Raw genomic sequence first — 22,247 nt, forward strand, 5'->3', positions numbered from 1 at the left:
GAGCCATCCTCAGCACCCAGCGCCAACTTGCTCCAAGCAAGCAGTGGCTGCAGGAGGAGGAAAGAGGGAGGGAGAGAGAGGGAGGGACGGAAGGAAAAGAAGGAGAGAGAGAGAAGGGGAGGGGGAAGGGTGGAAAACCAGATGGTCACTTCTCCTGTGTGCCCTGACTGGAAATTGAACCCAGGATTTCCACCCACTGGGCCAACACTCTATCACTGAAACAACCAGTCAGGGCCACAAAGTTGAACTCTTAACCTGAAGAACTGAAACTTGCTGTTCATGGTTCTTCTGAATAGTTGTTAAGTGACACATTGTACTATATTTCCTTCTAAGGTACAATTGTTCTTAGTCCTATAACCACAAAAGCTTCTTTTATCAACAGAGAATGCTACTGTGTATACTCATATTACCTTTGAAAAAACTCATATATACTCAAGACCTTTTGAGTTTCTAACAGCCAGACATTTTCAGTAACCTCACTAACACTATTATATTATTTTGCTAATACTACATTTCAGGTGCAGAGTATAACATTCACTCTATATTTTCGGGAACATTCATCTCTTATCTAATGTCAAGACAAATCATCTCATGTTAAATTCCTCCATATACACTGGTTAATTTAAATTACCATATTTTTCGCTCCACAAGATGCACCCCCCCAAAAAAAAGTGGAGGGGGAAATGCTCGTGCGTCTTATGGAGCGAAAAATACGGTATTTTATTAAATATTTTCACACACCATTTGGTTCAGAATATTTTCTTTCTTATTTTCCTCCTTAATACCCTAGGTGTGTCTTATGGTCAGGTGCATCTTGTGGAGTGAAAAATACGGTATGTACCTTTTTGGTTGATTAGTTCAGTCATGTAATTTGAGGGCTGCAGTTTAACAGTTTTATGGGGCAAGTCCAGAATATTAAAACACTATAGACACAGTTATTAGATGATGTATCAAAATTATCCTAAAGTGTATACTATAGGAAAAATTTTATTTTAGCATATTTGTAAATCTACTCACAGATCTCACAGAAGAAATTAGATATTCCTTATAAATACATTTTCTCATACTTGCCTAAGCCAAGAAACAGTCTATTCAACAAAACTTCTCATTTCACACTATCTACAAAATAAGTAGATGATGAAAAAATCTGAGCTCTTCATAACTCTCGAATTAATGTTTCCAAAATGAAAAAAAAAACCTTTTCAACCACCCACAGAATATCCACCAAGATACCCTATCCTAAATAATAAACCTTAACAAATTTAAAAGAACTGTAAGTATAGAGTATGTTTTCTGACCATAATGGAATCAAAGTAACAAATAGAAGCATCTTTAAACTAAACAATACACTCTTAATTAACACAACTGGTCAAAGAGGAAGTCTCAAAAGAAATAAAATACACACAGAAATGAATGAATATGAAAACAATAAATCAAAACCCGTGAAGCCTGACTGGGTAGCTCAGTTGGTTAGAGCATCATCCCAATATGTCAACGTTGTAGGTCTGATCTCTGGTCAGGGCACATACAAGAAATCAACCAATGAATACATAAATAAGTAGAACAACAAATGAATGTTTCTGTCTCTCTTTAAAATCCCTAACTAAATTAAAAAACAAAACCACTTTCGGAAGCATCTAAAAGTGCTGAGAGGATAAAAGAGCTCAAATGAATAATATAAATTCCTTCCTTAAGAAACTAGAAAAAGATAAATTCAAAGACAGCAGAAGGGAGGTAATAATAAATATAAGAGCAGAAATAAAAGAATTAAAAACAGGTAAACACTAGAAAAAAAGTAGTAAAACAATTGGTTTCTTTCTTTTCTTTTTTTTTTGACAAACTCTCTTATTTATTTACTTTTTTAGATTTTATTTATTCATTTTTATTAGAGAGAGAGAGGGGAGAGAGAGAGAGGGAGAGATAGAGAGAGAACAGGGGGAGGAGCAGGAAGCATCAACTCCCATATGTGCCTTGACCAGGCAAGCCCACGGTTTTGAACCGGCGACCTCAGTATTCCAGGTCAACGCTTTATCCACTGCGCCACCACAGGTCAGGCCTCTTTTTTTTTTTATTCTTATTTGAGATTAGGAGAGGCAGACCAACTCCTGCATGTGCCCCGACTGGGATTCACCCAGAAAGCCCTCTAGGGGGCGATGCTCTGCCCATCTGGGGCATTGTTCCACTGCTCAACAACTGAAATCTTAGTGTCTGAAGCAGAGGCCATGGAGCCATTTTCAGCACCCGGGGCCAACTCGTTCCAATCAAGCCATGCTGCAAGAGGGGAAGAGAGAGAGAGAGAGAGAGAGAGAGAAGAGGGGGAGGGGTGGAGAAGCAGATGGCACTTCTCCTGTGTGCCCTTTCCGGGAATTGAACCCAGGACATTCACATGCCAAGCCAACATTCTACCACTGAGCAAACCGGCCAGGGCCAAAAGTTAGTTCTTTGGAGAAAAAAACATCATTAAAATCTATAAACCTCTGGCGATAACTGATAAAAAAAAAAAAAAAAAAAGAGAAGACACAAATCACCAACATAACAAAATAAGCAGAAAACATCATATCATGATAGACCCCACAACCATTAAATGAGTAACGAAGTAACACGCCTGACCAGGCGGTGGTGCAATGGATAGAGCGTCAGACTGGGAAGCAGAGGACCCAGGTTCGAGACCCCAAGGTCGCAAGTTTGGGCACAGGCTCATCTGGTTTGAGCAAAAGCTCACCAGCTTGGACCCAAGGTCGCTGGCTTGAGCAAGGGGTTACTTGGTCTGCTGAAGGCCCAAGGTCAAGGCACATATGAGAAAGCAATCAATGAACAACTAAGGTGTTGCAACTGATGATTGATGCTTCTCATCTCTCTCCGTTCCTGTCTGTCTGTCCCTATCTATCCCTCTCTCTGACTCTGTCTCTGTCTCTGTAAAAAATAAAAATAAAAAAGAGTAATGAAGTAACACAACAAACTACTCTAATTTAACAACACTTAAGAAATACAATGATTTTTTGAAAACCACAAACTACCAAAACTCAGCCATGATGAAATATACTGAATAACCCTCCCAAAAAAGAATTTCCAGACACAGGTTTCACTGGAGAGTTTGACCAACATTTAAAGAGAATTAGCCCTAGCTAGATACCTAGGTTGGTTAGTGCGTTGTCCTTCTCAGCAAAGGTTGCCAGTTCGATTCCTGGTCAGGGCACATACAGAAACAGACTGACATTCCTGTCTCTCTCTCTCTCCCCCTTCTTATCTCTCTAAAAATCAATCAATAAATTTTAAAAAGAAGAATTAATACTGATTTTGTACAATCTCTTCAAGAAAAAAAAGAAAGTAATACTTCCCAACTCATTTTATGAGGCCAAGATGTTACAAAATAAGAAAACAACAGATTGTTATTTATTATGAATGTAGATGCAAAAATCCTCAACAAAATATTAAACAACAAATAAAGATTCTAGCAACAAATAAAAAGAATGTAACACCATAACCAAATGCTATTTCAGGTATGTAAAGCTGGTTTAACATCTGAAAATCAACCAATGTAATCCACTTTAACAGGCCAAAGAAGAAAAAATCTTATGATCACACCAACAGATGCAGAAAAAGCATCTGACAAATCTAACATCATTTCATACGAGGGGGGAGGGACAACCCTTTCCTGAAAATAGGAATAAATAGGAACTTACTCAAGCTTAAAACAAACATCTATAAAAACAAACAAACAAAAAACCCTACAGTTAACATCAGACTTGATGAAAGAATAAATGCTTTCCTTTTAAAATTGGGAAAACAAAAAAAAGATGTTCACTCTTATCACTCTATTCAACATAGTTCTAGCCACAGTAATAAGGCAAGAAAAAGAAATAATATGCATATAAGTTGGACCAGATAAAATAAAACCATCTCTATTTGCAGATGACATTATTTGTCTACATAGAAAATTACATGGAATATTAAAAAAAAAAAATCATCCCTCCGAGAATAAGTGCAAGGTACAAGATCAATAAACAAAAATCAACTGCCTTTCTAAAAACTAACAACAAACCAATGAAGTCCAAAATCAGTACAGTACCATTTACAATAGATCCAAAGAAATATGCAATATTATGCCTTGGCCTACTAGCTCAGTAGGTTAGAGAACTGTTCCTATACACCAAGGTTGAGGGTTCCTGATAGGCCAAGGTTCTGGATCCAATACCCAGGCAAGGCACACACAAAAATCAACCAATGAATGCATAAATAAGTGAACAAATCAATGTTTCTTTCCCTCTCTCTCAAGTAAAAAATTTTAATTGTAATGCAATATTATTTACAATTACTCCAAAGAAAATGAAATACTTAGGTATAAGTCTAACAAAACATATACAGGATCTGTATGATGAAAATTACAAAATGCTATATAGAGAAATCAAAGGATATTAAATAACTAGAGAAATTTACTGTGTTCAAAGACTGGAAGATTCAACAAGTGAAGATGTCACTTCTCCCCAAATTGATCTATAGGTTTTGTAGACATAAACAAGCTTAGTATTATTATTTTTCTAATTTTTCTGAAGTGAGAAGTTGGGAAGCAGAGAGACAGACTCCCACATGCACCTGACTGGGATCCACCAGCATGCCCATCAGGGAGCAATGCTCTGCCCATCTGGGGCACTGCTCTGTTGCAACCAGAGCCATTCTAGCACCTGAGGCAGAGGCTGTAGAGCCATCTTCAGCCAACTTTACTCCAATGGAGCCTTGGCTGTGGGAGGGAAAAAGAGAGATAGAGAGAAAAGAGATGGGGAAGGGTGGAGAAGCAGATGGGTGCTTTTCCTGTGTGCCCTGGCTGGGAATTGAACCTGGGACTTCCACATGCTGGGCCAACCGGCCAGGGCCCATAGACAAGCTTAATTCCAAAATTTATATGGAAAAGGGAAGGCTCTAAAAGAACCAAAACAATTTTGAAAAAGAAAAAAAATGGGCCGTGCTGGATAGCTCGATTGGTCAGAGCACTGATCAGAAGCTCAGAGGTTGCTGGTTCAATCTTGGTTAGGACACATACAGGAACAGATCAATGTTCCTGTCTCTCTTTCTCCCCCTTTCTCTTGAACCTATAAAATAAACATTTGGCCCTGGCCGGTTGGTTCAGTGGTAGAGCGTCGGCCTGGAGTGCAGGAGTCCCGGGTTCAATTCCCGGCCAGGGCACACAGGAGAAGCACCCATCTGCTTCTCCACCCCTCCCCCTCTCCTTCCTCTCTGTCTCTCTCTTCCCCTCCTGCAGCCAAGACTCCACTGGAGCAAGGTTGGCCGGGGTGCTGAGGATGGCTCCATGGCCTCCACCTCAAGCGCTAGAATGGCTCTGGTTGCAACAAAGCAACGCCCCAGATGGGCAGAGCATCGCCCCCTGGTGGGCATGCCGGGTGGATCCTGGTGAGGCGCATGCGGGAGTCTGTCTGACTACCTCCCTGTTTCCAACTTCAGAAAAATACAAAAAACAAACAAACAAACAAAAACCAGGATGGCCAATGGCACTGTATTGTAAATGCAGAGGGGAAGGAGAGTTGGATTCTCTGACCTCCTCCCCACACCTGTGAGGAAGCAAGTGAATAGCTAAGCCAGGTTCAGGAAGAGAAAAGATTAAATTAAACCTTTTCTTATATTAATGGGCCATTTACAGGCATTTGTCCCCATGGAAACTACCCCTCCCCTCCTGAAAGCACATAGTTAATGTATGTATCTCTGGACAAAGGATTAGCTAATGAACACTAGAAAATATAAGAATGTCTTTTAATATGTAGAGTGACATTTTTACTATTGTGTTACCTTGTAAGTTTTAATGTGTAGAAATGTTTTTTATGAATCCTATAGACAAATGTTATAAACTTGCTAGTGAATTATATCCCATCCCCCCCATCCTTTTTCCAAACTTGTATAGGTAAAAACAAAGGTTATAAGCTTATGCCGTGATGTCAGGCTTTTTCCCCGCCCATGTATAATTAAGGGTATATGACCAGCCCCTAGACTATTATAGACCTGTGATGGCAAACCTTTTTTTTTTTTCCTGTATTTTTCTGAAGCCAGAAACGGGGAGAGACAGTCAGACAGACTCCCGCATGCACCCGACCGGGATCCACCCGGCACACCCACCAGGGGGCGATGCTCTTCCCACCAGGGGGCGATGCTCTGCCCCTCTGGGGCGTCGCTCTGTTGAGACCAAAGCCACTCTAGCGCCTGGGGCAGAGGCTGAGGAGCCATCCCCAGCGCCCGGGCCATCTTTGCTCCAATGGAGCCTTGGCTGTGGGAGGGGAAGAGAGAGACAGAGAGGAAGGAGAGGGGGAGGGATGGAGAAGCAGATGGGCGCTTCTCCTGTGTGCCCTGGCCGGGAATCAAACCCGGGACTTCTGCACGCCAGGCCGACGCTCTACCACTGAGCCAACCGGCCAGGGCCATGGCGAACCTTTTTATAAAAACTGCCCACTTTTGCAGTGCTGGTCAACCTGGTCCTCCTGCCCACTAATGGGCATTCCAGTTTTCATGGTGGGCAGAGCAGAGCAACCAAATAGTGCCGCGATTGGCCCACCATGAAAGCTGGAACACCCACAACCAAGCGTGCCAAAAGAAACTTCCCAGGAGCCCTTTGGAAAACAGCGACAGTCTGCCAGCCAGTGAGATTTCACCATTTCATATTAGCTCAACCACCCTAGGGACCCTTTAAATATCTCCCACATGGTCACCACTTGCGACTTTCCTGGCCTCCATCTTTTCTCAGGGCCAGGGAACCTCGTCGGATGGGAGGCGCACTCTGTACTCAATAAAGCCTTTTATTATTACACACTTCGTGGTTCCGGCCCCCTTCCTTCCTTCTCAGTGGGGAAAAATACCTTACAGCGAGAAGTATCAACTCATAGTTGCTTCACTTTAGTTGTTTACTGGGGAAGCCCAGGTTTTGAACTGTTGACTGTGGAGTGGTCGGCAATGGGGGAAGGTCACGTGGGGAACTCAGGCCCACAACCAAGCATACCAAAAGAAACTTCCCAGGAGCCCTTTGGAAAACAGCGACCATCTGCCAGCCAGTGAGATTTCACCACATCATATTAGCTTGACCACCCTAGGGACCCTTTAACTATCTCTCACGCAGGTCACCCCTTATGACTTCCCTGGCCTCCATGTCTCCTTGGGGCCAGCGAACCTCAGAGAGGAAGCACTCTGTACTCAATAAAGCCTTTTATTATTCCATATTTCGTGGCTCCAGCCCCTTCCTTCCTTCTCAGCAGGGGAAAAATACTTACAGTGACCTCAGTGTTTCAGGTCGTTTTATCCACTGCACCACCACAGGTCAGACAAACTCAATCTGTTTTAAAAGTGTTTTGGGGCCCTGGCCAGTTGGCTCAGTGGTAGAGCGTTGGCCTGGCATGCGGGAGTCCCAGGTTCGATTCCCGGCCAGGGCACACAGGAGAAGCACCCATCTGCTTCTCCACCCCTCACCCTCTCCTTCCTCTCTGTCTCTCTCTTCCCCTCCCGCAGCCAAGTCTCCATTGGAGCAAAACCCTTTATTTTTTTTTTGTATTTTTCTGAAGCTGGAAATGGGGAGGCAGTCAGACTCCCGCATGCGCCCGACCGGGATCCACCCGGCATGCCCACCAGGGGTGTCGCTCTGCCACGATCAGACTCTAGCGCCTGAGGCAGAGGCCACGGAGCCATCCCCAGCACCCAGGCCAACTTTGCTCCAATGGAGCCTTGGCTGCAGGAGGGGAAGAGAGAGACAGAGAGGAAGGAGAGGGGGAGGGGTGGAGAAGCAGATGGGCGCTTCTCCTGTGTGCCCTGGCTGGGAATCGAACCCGGGATTCCAGCACGCCAGGCCGACACTCTACCACTGAGCCAACTGGCCAGGGCTGGAGCCAATCTTATCTGTAATTTCTTTGAACTACTCTCATTTATCTTCATCTGATGGGACTGAAAGCCAACAGGGTCTTTGCAGTTTAGATTTTTGGGGGACAGAGGTGTGGGGAACTGGCAGTAAACTAACAATCTGCCCAACCCCTCACCTTACTTTTTCTGTGAAGTTGCTAAAGGCTATTTTGCTATAGTGCTGGATTGTTTATACTCATCCTACCCCCCATGTCTCTTGGAAAGACTGGAGGCCAATTTCTTTTATCCTTTGTCTTGTGAAGTTAAGATGTTATATATGATGGGGGTTTTCTGCACTTGGGATTGGAATGTCTTGTAAATGTGACTTTGCTTTAATGATCTCTTTGATTTGCTAATAGCCTTACTTTGCCTTATAAATAAAGCAGGTTGGGGAATGGACCTTTGCTTTTTGCAAGCTATCTCTTGCATTGCAAAGAGACCTCTCAAACCCATCCTTTTTCTCTTTTAAGCCTATTTTCTTAATTCCCACCGTTTCCACTCAGGACTTGGAATTACTAGCTGCGAACCAGCACAGCATTCATCCTCTGCCTGGAGGAAACAAAACTGTGGCAATTTCAGACTCTGGAGTTGTAGAAGACACTATGATGCCTCTCCCAGATCCCCTTTCACTAATAAAAGACTGGAGAACAGCTGCTGGCAGTGTTCAGTTGTTAGTTCTCTTTAGAACTGTTGTGGTTGATGAGAGTCACCTTGCTCAAGGTTGCACAAACCCCTCCCCCAAGATCCAATGACTGCTGCATACAGGAATACAAAGGTCTGGCTGGCCCCTTTCCTCAATTCTTAAGAACCATCTCAGCTACAAAGCTCTCTCTGAGGTTGGTTGAGGCCCTCATTGAGACTGAATCACAGTTCAAATTCTCCCTCTGCTCAACCCTGCTTCCTTCTCTTCCTTTCCTTCCCTTCCATTTATCCCAAAAGGATCCTGTAATAAATCTTCAGCATGCTAATCCCCATCTCATAGTCTGCTTCCTGGAAAATCCAAACTGTGAGAGAAGTCAAACTGCTGGAATTCAAATTATGTCTCTAACCTTACTGGTTGTGTGGACCTCGAAAATGGGAATTATAAAAGCAAGATAGGGAGCTTGAGATGATATCTGAAGGCATTAAAACATAAAATGCTTAGAAATGCACCTGGCATAGAATGGACACAATAAATGTTAGCTGTTACTGTCACCATTGTTTTCCCAATTCACATAGTTAAAGTATACAAATTTCTCTACAATATGAGAATTACTGAAAGTTATGAGCTGGAGAAGACCTTCGAGTTTACCAAATCTGATACCCTTAATTTCCAAATGATGAACATCAAGTGTAAGTTATGTGACTTAGTTATTACATAAGTGACAAAAGCAGTATTCAGACCATGTCTGACTACATCCATTGTTCTTTTCACAAAGGAAGACTGCCTCTTTTTTTTTTCTTTTTTTTTTTTTGTATTTTTCTTAAGTTGGAAAACAGGGAGGCAGTCAGACAGACTCCGCATGTGCCCCACCAGGATCCACCCAGCATGCCCACCAGGGGGCGATGCTCTGCCCATCTTGGGGCGTTGCTCTGTTGCAACCAGAGCCATTCTAGCACCTGAGGCAGAGGCCACAGAGCCATCCTCAGCACCCAGGCCAACCTTGCTCCAATGGAGCCTTGGCTGCATGTAAAGCCAGAAGCCAGGGCCACTATCACAGCAGCCCGGCCCATGCAGGTTCGCATTGGATTCGGACAGTCGGCAAAGAAACAATGGAGCCAAAAACTGATGGGCCATCATCTTTAATTCTAGCTTGCACCCGGCGGGCAAGTAAAAATACACACTGGGCTCCAAAACCCACTCACATTCAGTGCTCACAAAGCCACTGACTTATCCGAGTTTCCTAGAATCAAAGGTTTCTAGCTCACCAGCCTTATTCTCCTCAGTTCCCCATCTCCTTCCTTATCCCAGATACAAATTCTGCACAAACTGGCATCTCACTCAGCACTCCACCATCTTGGCTGCTTCTCCTGGCCACATTGGCCTCTTTCTGCTCTCTGCTCTGCTCCCTCTGCTCTCTCATGCTAATCATCCCAGGAACCAAGAGCGCAAGCTCTCGTTCTGCCCCCACGTTATATTGTAGCTTCACAACCTCTAATCCAATATACAAAATAAGGAAGTCTCTACTACAAAGTCACTTCTCTGAGGCATGATTGGATTGTACCACCCCACATCAAAAAGAGTAGGAAAGGCTTAATCCCAAAACCAAGCCCCAGACTACAAGGATTCTGCCTGCCTTTAGCCCACCCGCAACACACATTAATATCACCTGGGCGACGGCCTCCTCGTGGGCAGCGTCATCTTTAACAAAGTGAGCATAATACATTTTATCTGCCCAACACTGCGGGAAGGGAAGAGAGAGACAGAGAGGAAGGAGAGGGGGAGGGGTGGAGAAACAGATGGGCGCCTCTCCTGTGTGCCCTGGCCGGGAATCGAACCCAGGACTCCTCACTCCAGGCCGACACTCTACCACTGAGCCAACCAGCCAGGGCCAAGACTGCCTCTTAATCTACATACACATTGTAATTAAATGAAATTTAACAAGTGTTGGGCAGATAAAACATATTATGCTCATTTTGTTAAGGATGGCGCTGCCCAAGTGGAGGCCGTCGCCCAGGTGATATTAATGTGTGTTGGGGGCGGGCTGTGGGCAGGCAGAATCCTTGTAGTCTGGGGCTTGGTTTTGGGATTAAGCCTTTCCCACCCTTTTTGATGTGGGGTGGTACAATCCAATCATGCCTCAGAGAAGTGACTTTGTATTAGAGACTTCCCTATTTTGTATATTGGATTAAAGGTTTGGATTTCTACACTATAAAATAGGGGCAGAACGGGAGCTTGCTCTCTTGGTTCCTGAGATTAGCATTAGAGAGCGGAGAAAGGCCATGTGGAGGAGGCCAGGAGAAGCAGCCAATATGGCGGAGTGTTGAGTGAGAAGTCAGTTTGTGCTGAGTTTGTGCAGGGAGAAGGAAGGAGATGGGGAACAGAGGTGAATAAGGCTGGTGAGGTACAAACCTCTGATTCTAGGAAACTCGGATAAGTCAGTAGCTTTGTGAGCACTGAATGTGAGTGGGTTTTGAAGCCCAGTGTGTGTTTTTACTTGCCCGCCGGGTGCAAGCTAGGATTAAAGGTAATGGCTCACCAGTTCTTGGGTCCGTTGTTTCTTTACCGACTGTCCGAATCTAATGTGAACCTGCATGGGCCGGGCGGCTGTAGTAGTGGCCATGAATACTGGCTTTACAACAAGTATTGAGTTAGTGGCTTAAAACAACACGCATCTGTGCTCACTTCGGCAGCACATATACTAAAATTGGAACACACATCTACTCTGTGACAATCCTGGAGGCCAGAATTACAAAATGGATCTTGCTGAGCTAGAATCAAGGTGTTGAAAAAACTGTGATCCTTCTGGAGAATCTGGGGGAGAATATGTCTCTGTGCCTCTAGAGACCTCCTACCGTCCTTGGTTAGTGGTCCCATCCTCAATCTTCAGAACAAGCAGTATAACTTCTCCAGTGTCTCTAACATTGACTACATTGGGCTTTCCTGGAGAAATCAGGATGATCTCCGCATCTCATACCCTTAACTTAATCACATCTGCAAGTCCCTTATCCCATCTAAGGCAACATACATGTTTTGGGATTTGGGAAGCAGACATCTTTGGGAACAATTATTCAGCCTATGAGAGGGCCTTTAGAGAGAACAGGGGTCACCTTCTTGCCATAATTGAACCTCAGCTCTTTTCTGAAAATCACTGCCTCCCCTATAACTCTCTACTGTGCTTCTCTACCATGACCCTTCAGATAGAGTGGATGTCTCCTTTGCTCTTCATTGCTACTTCCAGAACACTGTCCATTCAAATTCCTTCCAGAAAACTCCAAATGTTGAGATTAATAGTAGCAGACTGTCTGTGTGGCTGTCATGTGCCCTCATTTCTTTAAGACATTAACATCGTTGCCTGACCAGGCGGTGGCGCAGTGGATAGAGCGTCGGACTGGGATGCAGAGGACCCAGGTTCGAGACCCCGAGGTCACCAGCTTGAGCGCAGGCTCATCTGGTTTGAGCAAAAGCCCACCAGCTTGAACCCAAGGTCGCTGGCTCCAGCAAGGGGTTACTCGGTCTGCTGAAGGCCTGCGGTCAAGGCACATATGAGAAAGCAATCAATGAACAACTAAGGTGTTGCAACGCGCAATGAAAAGCTAATGATTGATGCTTCTCATCTCTCTCCGTTCCTGTCTGTCTGTCCCTGTCTATCCCTCTCTCTCACTCCGTCTCTGTAAAAAATAAATAAATAATTAATTAAAAAAAAAAAGACATTAGCATCCCAATCACTATTTCTCTCCAATCCTACACCTGATACAATTTATGGCAATTTCAATACGCAACAGCCAGTATCCTTCCATTCTTGAGCCTCTATTTTTGAATCCTCTCCTCCAAAGCCATCTTCTACTTTCCTCAGCCACCCACTCCCACTGTCATACCTTGTACACAAACATTTCCCAAATGTCTGTTTAGAAACAACTCTTCCATATGCAGGAATATCCTACTCAATGCAAAACATTTACCATCTCTGGTCTCTGCCCATGGAATGCCAGGGCAACCTCCCCCCACCACTACAAATGTCTGTACATCTTAGTGGGGGCAGGGTAATACCACTCCAGTTGAGAACCACTTATTCAAACGTTATCATTACCAATAAATGCAACTCTCCATTATCTCAAATTCAAGCATCCCTCTCTCTGAGTACCACTTACTTTCAACTCATTACCTCTACTGTTTGGACTGTCAATAACTCTTAGACTCCACAGGAACTTATAATCTTTTGAGCCTACTATCTTTTCCTTGCTCTTGACCTCATCAAGTCCCCACATCCTTCCTATATAGCTTAAATTTGACGGTCCAGCATTATATTTCATATACCTCCAGTGTCCTTGTTTTTTCCTGCTTCACTGTAGTCCTCTGACTACATACAACAACCCTGTTACCTCACATACTCTATGCTTGTAACCAGTATGCAAGTACCTGAACCTGACTGGAGAAAAAAAAAACTAAATTTAATGGTCTCACTTTAAATCCATGATCAGTAACCTCAAGTGGACTGTTAACACTCTCTAACAATCCTACTCCATAACCCTAGTCCACTGACGTCTCTTACTGTCCTAGCAGACTATTTCATCCTTTCTCCCTCCTCAAGCATTTTATTCCACAGAAAAACAAAAGAAAACGTTAGGGTTTCTCATCTCAAATCTACCTAATGTGTATTTATCTTCTTTATTTCTATGATGTACCTGTGCTCATATAAAATACATTTTTCTACTTGTAGACTAATTCTCATGTCCTTCCCTACTCAAGGACATCATCGAAGAATTGTGCTCTTTCTCCTTCAAATTTTCCCCTTCTATTTTATCATTCCCATTGGTATACAAACAGCCTGTTAATTCTTCCCATCTTAAAAAGTAATAATAAAAATAAAACTTCCATAACCTACAACCCTCTCCAGCAATTTCACTTCTTAGCTTCATTTTGCAGCACAACTTCTCAAAGGAGCTATCTATCTACTTTGTGGTCAGTGATTTATCTATTCCTTTTATTTTTAATTTAATTAATTGTGTTTACATAGTTTCTAGTGTCGCCCCGAATGCATCCTATCTCCTATATTCTCCTCAACATCTCCCTTGCTCCCTCCCAACAGCGCCCTCCCCCCTTCCCTTCAGGTTTATCCCATCCTATCATCCCCTTTCCCTCTGTCCTCTTTTCCTCTGTTCCCTTTGATCCCCTCTTTTTTCATGCTCTCTTAGATCAAATTAGATTTTTATCCCCACTCCCACTGAAATAGTTCTTGTCAAGATTATCAATTAATTCCATGTTGCTAAATAGAGTCCATTCTTGTTATCTGCAGTTATGTTCCATAAAGTTACCTTGTACACTGAACTAAACTTCTGAACCACTCCAAAGAAATATAGGGTCTGAAGGTCCTGCAAATCTCTGGGCTCATTTTCATCAATTGATCAATATATAACTTGTTTTTTGTGTATTTCTGTTTAAAGGCACCTTATTTAAATACTGTACATACATTGTTAATTCATTAACACTGAACTCAAGGTCAACAGACCTACAACTCATGCCTGAATGAAACTTATTTAACACACGTATTTTCTACATAAGGTACATTATAGTCTTTTTTGCACTTAGATATCTAACACTTTGGCTCTATGCTATGGGAGGCCATTTTAAACAGCAAAATCACCAAGAAAAATGCAAAAATCTTGGCTCTAACTAGAACACAGAAAGGAGAGTTGTTTACAGAATGAGAGTCCAAACAGGACAGAGCATTGTCTTTTCAACCTCAGCAAGTGATTCAAACTTCACTACTCTGTGCATCTTCCAGTAGTAATAATCAAAAAAGTGCTGTATTGACTTTGGGGTTACAAATAATTCTATCAAGTAGGCGAACCTGCAAATACAGAATCCTTGAATAATGAGGATAGACTGTGCAATAGTTAAGTTTTACTCCTAATTTGACCTATCAGCATTTTACACAATTGATCATCACCTCATTCTTAATTTCCAATTCCCAATTTCTCTTGATTTTCCTCTAACCTCACTGACTATCCCCATTTAATGTCCTCAAACTTCAAACGTGGAGAGCCCAGAGTGAAATCCATTGACCTCCTGCCTGACTATACTCACCCCATAGTAATCTCATCCAGTCCCATGACTTTTATTTCACTTACGTGAAATAGATATTGTCCCACAGCTCTTAGATGCTCTGTTGTTCTCCCCACTTTTTTTCCCTTTATGTTTTAAGTTTGGATAAGTTCTACTGACCCATCTTCAAGTTCACCAATTCTTCCTTTGACTGTGTCAAGTCTACTAATCACCTTCCAAACATACTCCATCTATGTCACAATTTTTTTTTATTTGGAGACAGAGAGACAGAGAGAGGGATAGACAGAAACAAAAAGACAGGAATGGAGAGGGATGAGAAGCAACAAGTCTTCACTGTGGCACCTTAGTTGCTCATTGATTGCTCTCATATGTGCCTTGGCTGGGGGGCTCCAGCAGAGCAAGTGACCCCTTTCTCAAGCCAGTGACTTGAGCTCAAGCCAGTGACCTTTGGTTTAAAGCCAGTGACCTTTGGGCTCAAGCCAGAGACAATGGGCCACGTCTATGATCCCACACTCATGACAGCAATCCTGTGTTCAAGCTGGTGAGCCTGCACTCAAGCCAGATGAGTCTGTACCCAAGCTGGCGACCTCAGGGTTTCAAACCTAGGTCCTTTGAGTCCAAGTCTGACGTTCTATCTACTGCGCCATCGCCTGGTTGGGCCACAATTTTTATTTCTAGCATTTCCATTTCATTTTCATATGGCTTCCATTCCTCTGCTAAAATTCTCTATCTGTTCATATATATTGTCAATCTTTTCCACTTACAACCTTTAATATGTTACTCATTATTATTTTAAATTCACTCTCCGATAGTTCTAACAATTGGGTCATCCTGAGTTTATTGATATATATATATATATTTTTTTTTTTTTGGTGACAGACAGAGAGAGGAACATGGGGCCTTGACAGAGATGGAAGGGAGAGAAATGAGAAGCATCAATTCTTTGTTGTGGCACCTTAGTTTCTCAGTGATTGCTTTCTCATATGTGCCTTGACCAGGCGGCTACAGCGGACCAAGTGACCCCTTGCTCAAGCTAGCGACCTTGGGTTTAAGCTGATGAGCCTTGCTCAAACCAGATGAACCTCAGGGTTTTGAACCTGGGTCCTCCACGTCCCAGTCTGATGCTCTATCCACTGTGCCACCGCCTGGTCAGGCTTTTCTTATTTTTGACAATGGATATTTGTTTTTTTGTATGTTTCATAATTTTTGCATGAGTGATGATTAATTAACACTGTTTAAGCGAATACAGACTAAAGAAACAGTATTTAGCTGACTGGTGATAATGCAGTGAATAGAGCATTGACCTGGAATGCTGAGGTCCCAAGCTTGAAACCCTGAGGTCGCCAGCTTGAGTGTAGGATCATTGACATGATCCAGTTGTCACTGGCTTCAGCCAAAAGGTCACTGGCTTAAAACCCAACGTGGCTAGCTTGAGCAAGGGGTGACTGGCTTGGCTGGAGCCCCCCGTCAAGGCACATATGAGAAGTGATCAACAAACAACTGAGTGATGCCTCTCATCTCTCTTCCTTCCCATGTCTGTCTTTCTCTCTCTCTTGCACAAGTATGTGCTATAAAAAAAATAAAGAACAAAATAACTGAGATATGTAAGTAAGTTGACGGAATTAAAACATTTCTGTGAAGGGCTCTAATAACAGAAAGGTAAACAAAAGACTCCATCATTGTTTTTCCAGCACCATCTGTAGAAGATATTGTTATTCTTCACAGATACAGCCAAATAATAAGAGAAGGATGTATCCAGCTTGAAAGATTAACCCATTAGGTCCTTATTCTCAAATGTTTTTGGTCTCAAGACTCTTTTACACTCTAATTATTTTTTTTATTTTTTTATTTTTTGCATTTTTCTGAAGCTGGAAACAGGGAGAGACAGTCAGACAGACTCCCGCATGCGCCCGACCGGGATCCACCCGGCACGCCCACCAGGGGCGACGCTCTGCCCACCAGGGGGCAATGCTCTGCCCATCCTGGGCGTCACCATGTTGCGACCAGAGCCACTCTAGCGCCTGAGGCAGAGGCCACAGAGCCATCCCCAGCGCCCGGGCCATCTTTGCTCCAATGGAGTCTTGGCTGCAGGAGGGGAAGAGAGAGACAGAGAGGAAAGCGCGGCGGAGGGGTGGAGAAGCAAATGGGCGCTTCTCCTGTGTGCCCTGGCCGGGAATCAAACCCCGGATCTCTGCACGCTAGGCTGACGCTCTACTATTTATGTGAGTTTTTATCTACTAATGCTTACATTTAAAATTAAAACAAATTTAGAAAAACATTTAACAGTTTATTTTAAAACAACCATAATCCATTATAAGTTAACATAAACAACACATTTTCATTAGTATAACTAAGTCTCTCCCAAAAATATTAATGAGAGAAATGGCATTTTCTCATATTTCTGCAAATCTCCTTAATGTTTGAGTTAACAGAAAATGGCTGAATTCTCTTACTGCTTCTACATTAAATATGTTGCTATATGCTGTTCTGGTTGAGGGGGAGGCATGTTTTAATAGCCTTTTCAGATAATTGTGGATATTCTTCTCTGATGCCACATCAAACCTCAACAGTCTACAGTTTCTTAAAGTTTTCTGCAATGTATAATCTGAACTTTGTGTACTGCTAACATTAAAATCCACTGGTCTATCTTACACACTGAATGGATCTTATGTACATAAATGACTCTGTGACACATTTTTGTAATTAAAAAGTCTGTAATTATTGGGAAGCTGTAAAGTTCATAATGGTAAATAAAAGTTTTCCCAAATCCTACTTTTTGCTTGAAAGTTCTTATCTTACCACTACAACAAATCCTGCCCATTGTTTTCCTTGAACTGTGAGGTGCATGGATCAGACAAGTTGAAATTTTAAAAATATTATCAGTTCTGCAATATGCATGCTTGTTAATTTAAATTTTTTAATGAATATGCCTATTTTCCAGTTTAACAAAAATATTTTCTACATATCCACAATAAACTGACTGAATTGAAAATGAAACTATTAGTCTGTTTTAATCAGCACAATAAGCCAAATCACTTTTCACTTTTCTTATGCAGCAACAAAATTAGTCTGAGAAAAATATCTATATAAGCATGCGTCACATAAACCAAGTCAGGGCACACACAAGAAGCAATCGATGAGTGTACAACTAAGAGGAACAATGAATTGATACTTCTCTATCTCTCTCTACTTTACCCCTTTCAAATGAATGAAAAAAAATTTTTTTTTTAAGATTTTACTTATTGGGTTTTAGAGAGTGGAGAGAGAGAGAGAGAGAAAGAGGCAGGGGGTAAGGGGAAGAGCAGGAGGCAATCACTCATTGTTGCTTCTCATGTGCTTTGACCGAGCAAGCCCATACTTTTGAACTTGAGTTCTCAGCATTCCAGGTTGAGGCTTTATCCACAGGTCAGGCAGAAAAAATTAAAAAAAAACTCACAACACTAAATATACTTTGTATAAAAGAAAATAAAACTGAATGATCTTGATGAGATATTTAAATAAATTTACCTTCCATGTATTTCAGCATTTTTTTTTATTGGTTCTTTTAAAAAAATAATAATTAGAGATCTGAAACAACTGACTGAACTGTGTGTAATAGAATATATTTCTTACTGGCTCAATATTTTGGCTGATCTGTCTTACCTGTTGAGCAATATGAGAAACATGAGCTCCTTGAACAGTTGAACCAGGCTGAGGTGCTGTCTCTGGAGTGTTGTTCTTGTGGGAATCTTCCATAATCAACTGTAAGGGGGAAAAAGTCAGTTAAAAGATGCTTTCTAACCATTTTCAAAAAATCTGAAGACATATTTTCTTAACATGCATATTTTTTCAGAGGAACAAGACAAAGCTTTTCTATACTATGGGCTGAACTCAATTTAATCAGACTCAACATGTTCCCACAATTCCGCTCTGAGTATATAGCAATCTTAACTATAAGATCTTAAAAATGATAAATAAAAAGTAACATAGAATATGTATAGTAAGTACATTGCCTAGTTGTATAAAAATAACTTCATTGCCTGCATTCAAAAGAACTGGGGTGCAGCTCTGTCACTGGAACCCACCAGCAGCTTTCCTTCCTCTTTTCTTCCCCCCAGGCGTATACCTTTGCTATTTCTTAAGCTCCAAGGGCCCTTCTTTTTTGCCTTTGTAATTTTTTTCCTGAGCCCACACAGCCCAGCTGGCTCACTTCTTCCACAGCTCACTTTTCTACCTCAGTGACTTTCTAAATGAACTTCATTTAAAAAAAGAAGACAGCTTGACCAGGTGGTGGCGCAGTGGATACAGCGTCAGACTCGGATGCAGAGGACCCAGGTTCGAGACCCTGAGGGCTCGCCAGCTTGAGCGCAGGTTCATCTGGTTTGAGCAAAGCTCACCAGCTTAGACCCAAGGTCACTGGCTTGAGCAAGGGGTTACTTGATCTGCTGTAGCCCCATGGTCAAGGCACATATGAGAAGGCAATCAATGAACAACTAAAGTGCCAAAATGAAGAATTGATGCTTCTCATCTCTCTGCCTTCTTTTTTTTTTTTTTATTCATTTTTTTTTTTTTTTTTTTAGAGAGGAGAGAGAGAGGGAGAGAGAGAGAGAAAGAGAGACAGAGAGAAGGGGGGAGGAGCTGGAAGCATCAACTCCCATATGTGCCTTGACTAGGCAAGCCCAGGGTTTCGAACCGGTGACCTCAGCATTCCAGGTCGACGCTTTATCCACTGCGCCACCACAGGTCAGGCTTCTCTGCCTTCTTGTCTGTCTTTCCCTATCTGTCCCTCTCTCTGATTCTGTCTCTATAAATAAAAAAATTAAAAAAATTAAAAAAGAGAATTTGCCGCTATAGTACAGAAAAGAGACTTTTCCTTGCATATTCTTATTTTAAAATTTTATTTATTGATTGACTTTAGAGAGAGAGAAAGGAAGAGAGACAAAGGAAAACACTGATTTGTTGTTCCACTTATTTATGCATTCATTGGTTGATTTTTGTATGTGCCCTGACCAGGGCTCAAACATGCAACCTTGGTATATCTGGGACTATACTCTAAACCAGGGGCCCCCAAACTACGGCCCACGGGCCACATGCAGCTCCTTGAGGCCATTTATCCGGCCCCCGCCGCACTTTTGGAAGGGCACCTCTTTCATTGGTGGTCAGTGAGAGGAGCATAGTTCCCATTGAAATATTGGTCAGTTTGTTGATTTAAATTTACTTGTTCTTTATTTTAAATATTGTATTTGTTCCCGTTTTTTTTTTGTTTGTTTGTTTGTTTGTTTTGTTTTTTTTAAAGATTTTATTTATTCATTTGAGAGAGGAGAGAGAGAGAAAGAAGGGAGACACGAGGGGAAAAGAGCAGGAAGCATCAACTCCCATATGTGCCTTGACCGGGCAAGCCCAGGGCCTTGAACAGGCAACCTCAGCATTTTCAGGTCGATGCTCCATCCACTGCACCACCACAGGCCAGGCCCGTTTTGTTTTTTTTATTTTAAAATAAGATATGTGCAGTGTGCATAGGAATTTGTTCATAGTTTTTTTTATAGTCCGGCCCTCCAACGGTCTGAGGGACAGTGAACTGGCCCCGTGTAAAAAGTTTAGGGACCCCTGGTCTAAACTGTGCTACCTGGCCAGGATTCCTTGCATATTCTTTTAAATATTTTGAATTTTGACCCATATAAACATGTTTAAATTTAATTAATGGCACATATATAAATCAATTATTGGGACTAAATTTTCAAATGTTATCTCACTCAAGAAGTTATGAGAGTCTTTCTGTCCTTGGACACAGCATTCCCCTTCTCTAGCCTAGGTAACAGTTTCTAATTGCCCAAATAGTTTTTTATAGAGAATTTGAGTAAAAGTTGAACTAACTAAATAAATAAAACTATACCTAAGGATATTTAGATAATCTAAATCATGAACTGCAGGATATGTAAACTGGATAAGAATGAGAATAAATGGATTATATGAAATGGAATACATCAAATGGAGGAGAACCACTTAGAAAGAGACTGGTAAAAAGAACTGGGTAGAATTTAAGGTTTTTATGGTTATGTGCAAAAACATAACAAAAAACAAAAAGAGAGAGGGAAAGAGAGAGGGCCTTGGCCGGATAGCTCAGTTGGTTGCAGGGGTCCCCAAACTTTTTACAAAGGGGGCCAGTTCACTGTCCCTCAGACCATTAGAGGGCCGCCACATACAGTGCTCCTCTCACTGACCACCAATGAAAGAGGTGCCCCTTCCGGAATTGCGGTGGGGGCCGGATAAATGGCCTCAGGGGGCCGCATGTGGCCCGCGGGCCTGTAGTTTGGGGACGCCTGGTAGAGCATTGTCCCAACAGAAGGTTGACAGTTTGATCCTCAGTCAGGACATAGAGAAACGGATCAACATTTCTGTCTGTCTCTCTCTCCCCCTTTCTTTCTAAAATTAATAAATATTTTTAATTAGAAAAAAAAACTAATAAAGAGTTACCATATGACTTAGCAATCCTTTTCTGGGTATCTACCCAAAAAACTTGAAAATATTTATTCGCAAAGATATATTATGCACCCTTATGTTTACTGCAGCATTATTCACAATGGCTGTGATACACCCAAAGTGACCTTTGACAGATGACTGGGTAAAGAAGATGTGGTACAGCCTGACCGGGCGGTGGCGCAGTGGATAGAGTGTTGGACTGGGATGCAGAAGGACCCAGGTTCGAGACCCCAAGATCACCAGTTTGAGCACGGGCTCATCTGGTTTGAGCAAAAAGCTCATCAGTTTGGACCCAAGGTTGCTGGCTTGAGCAAGGGGTTACTAGGTCTGCTGAAGGCCCACGGTCGAGGCACATATGAGAAAGCAATCAATGAACAACTAAGGTGTCTCGCAATGTGCAACGAAAAACTAATGATTGATGCTTCTCATCTCTCCGTTCCTGTCTGTCTGTCCCTGTCTATCCCTCTCTCTGACTCTCTCTCTCTTGTTTAAAAAAAAGAAAAGAAAAGAAAACTGGCCCTGCCTGGGGGAGCTCAGTTGGTTAGAGCATGGTCCTGATATGTCAAGGTTGCTGGTTTGATCCCTGATCAGAACACATGTAAGAATCAACCAAGGAATGCATAAATAAGTGGGATGACAAATTGATGTTTCTCTCGCTCTCTAAAAACCAACTAAAAAAAAGAATTTGCCTGATCTGTTGTGGTGCAGTGAACAGTGATGACCTGGAATGCTGAGGTCACCAATTCAAAACCCCTGGCTTGCCTGGTGAAGACACATACAAGAAGCAACTACACCTGACCAGGTGGTGGTGCACTGTGTAGAGCATTGGCCTGGGATGCTGAGGACATAGGTTTGAAACCCCAAGGTCACTGGCTTAAGCAAAGGGTCATTGGCTAGGCATGAGCCCTATGGCCAAGGCATGTATAAGAAGCAATCAATACACAGCTAAAGTGAAGCAACGAGTTGAAGCTTCACATCTCTCTCCTCCACCCCTCTTGTCCCCTTTCTGTCTCTAATGAAAAAAAAAATGTTTTTTTAATGCCCTGGCCGGGTTGCTCAGTGGATAGTGTCATCCCAGCATGCTAAGGTAGCAGACTGGATCCTTGGTCAGGGCATATACATGATAAGCAACCAATGAGAACACAACTAAATAGAACTAAGTGCAACAATAAGTTGATGCTTCTCTCTACCAAATCAA

At 42.4% G+C, this 22,247-nt stretch overlaps 1 protein-coding gene across 1 annotated transcript in view; it reads right to left on the bottom strand.

Moving 5' to 3' along the window:
- ATF1 (activating transcription factor 1) overlaps positions 1-22,247 on the bottom strand; it is a 78,149-nt gene that overhangs the window by 49,648 nt on the left and 6,254 nt on the right. Inside the window, exon 2 of the mRNA XM_066257859.1 lies at positions 18,233-18,331. Within this exon, the coding sequence (XP_066113956.1) occupies positions 18,233-18,325 (93 nt within the window). The 5' untranslated portion in view covers positions 18,326-18,331. The remainder of the gene's footprint in view (positions 1-18,232; positions 18,332-22,247) is intronic.

Source organism: Saccopteryx bilineata, chromosome 2, assembly GCF_036850765.1.
Source record: "Saccopteryx bilineata isolate mSacBil1 chromosome 2, mSacBil1_pri_phased_curated, whole genome shotgun sequence".
Classification (NCBI taxonomy): Eukaryota; Metazoa; Chordata; class Mammalia; order Chiroptera; family Emballonuridae; genus Saccopteryx; species Saccopteryx bilineata.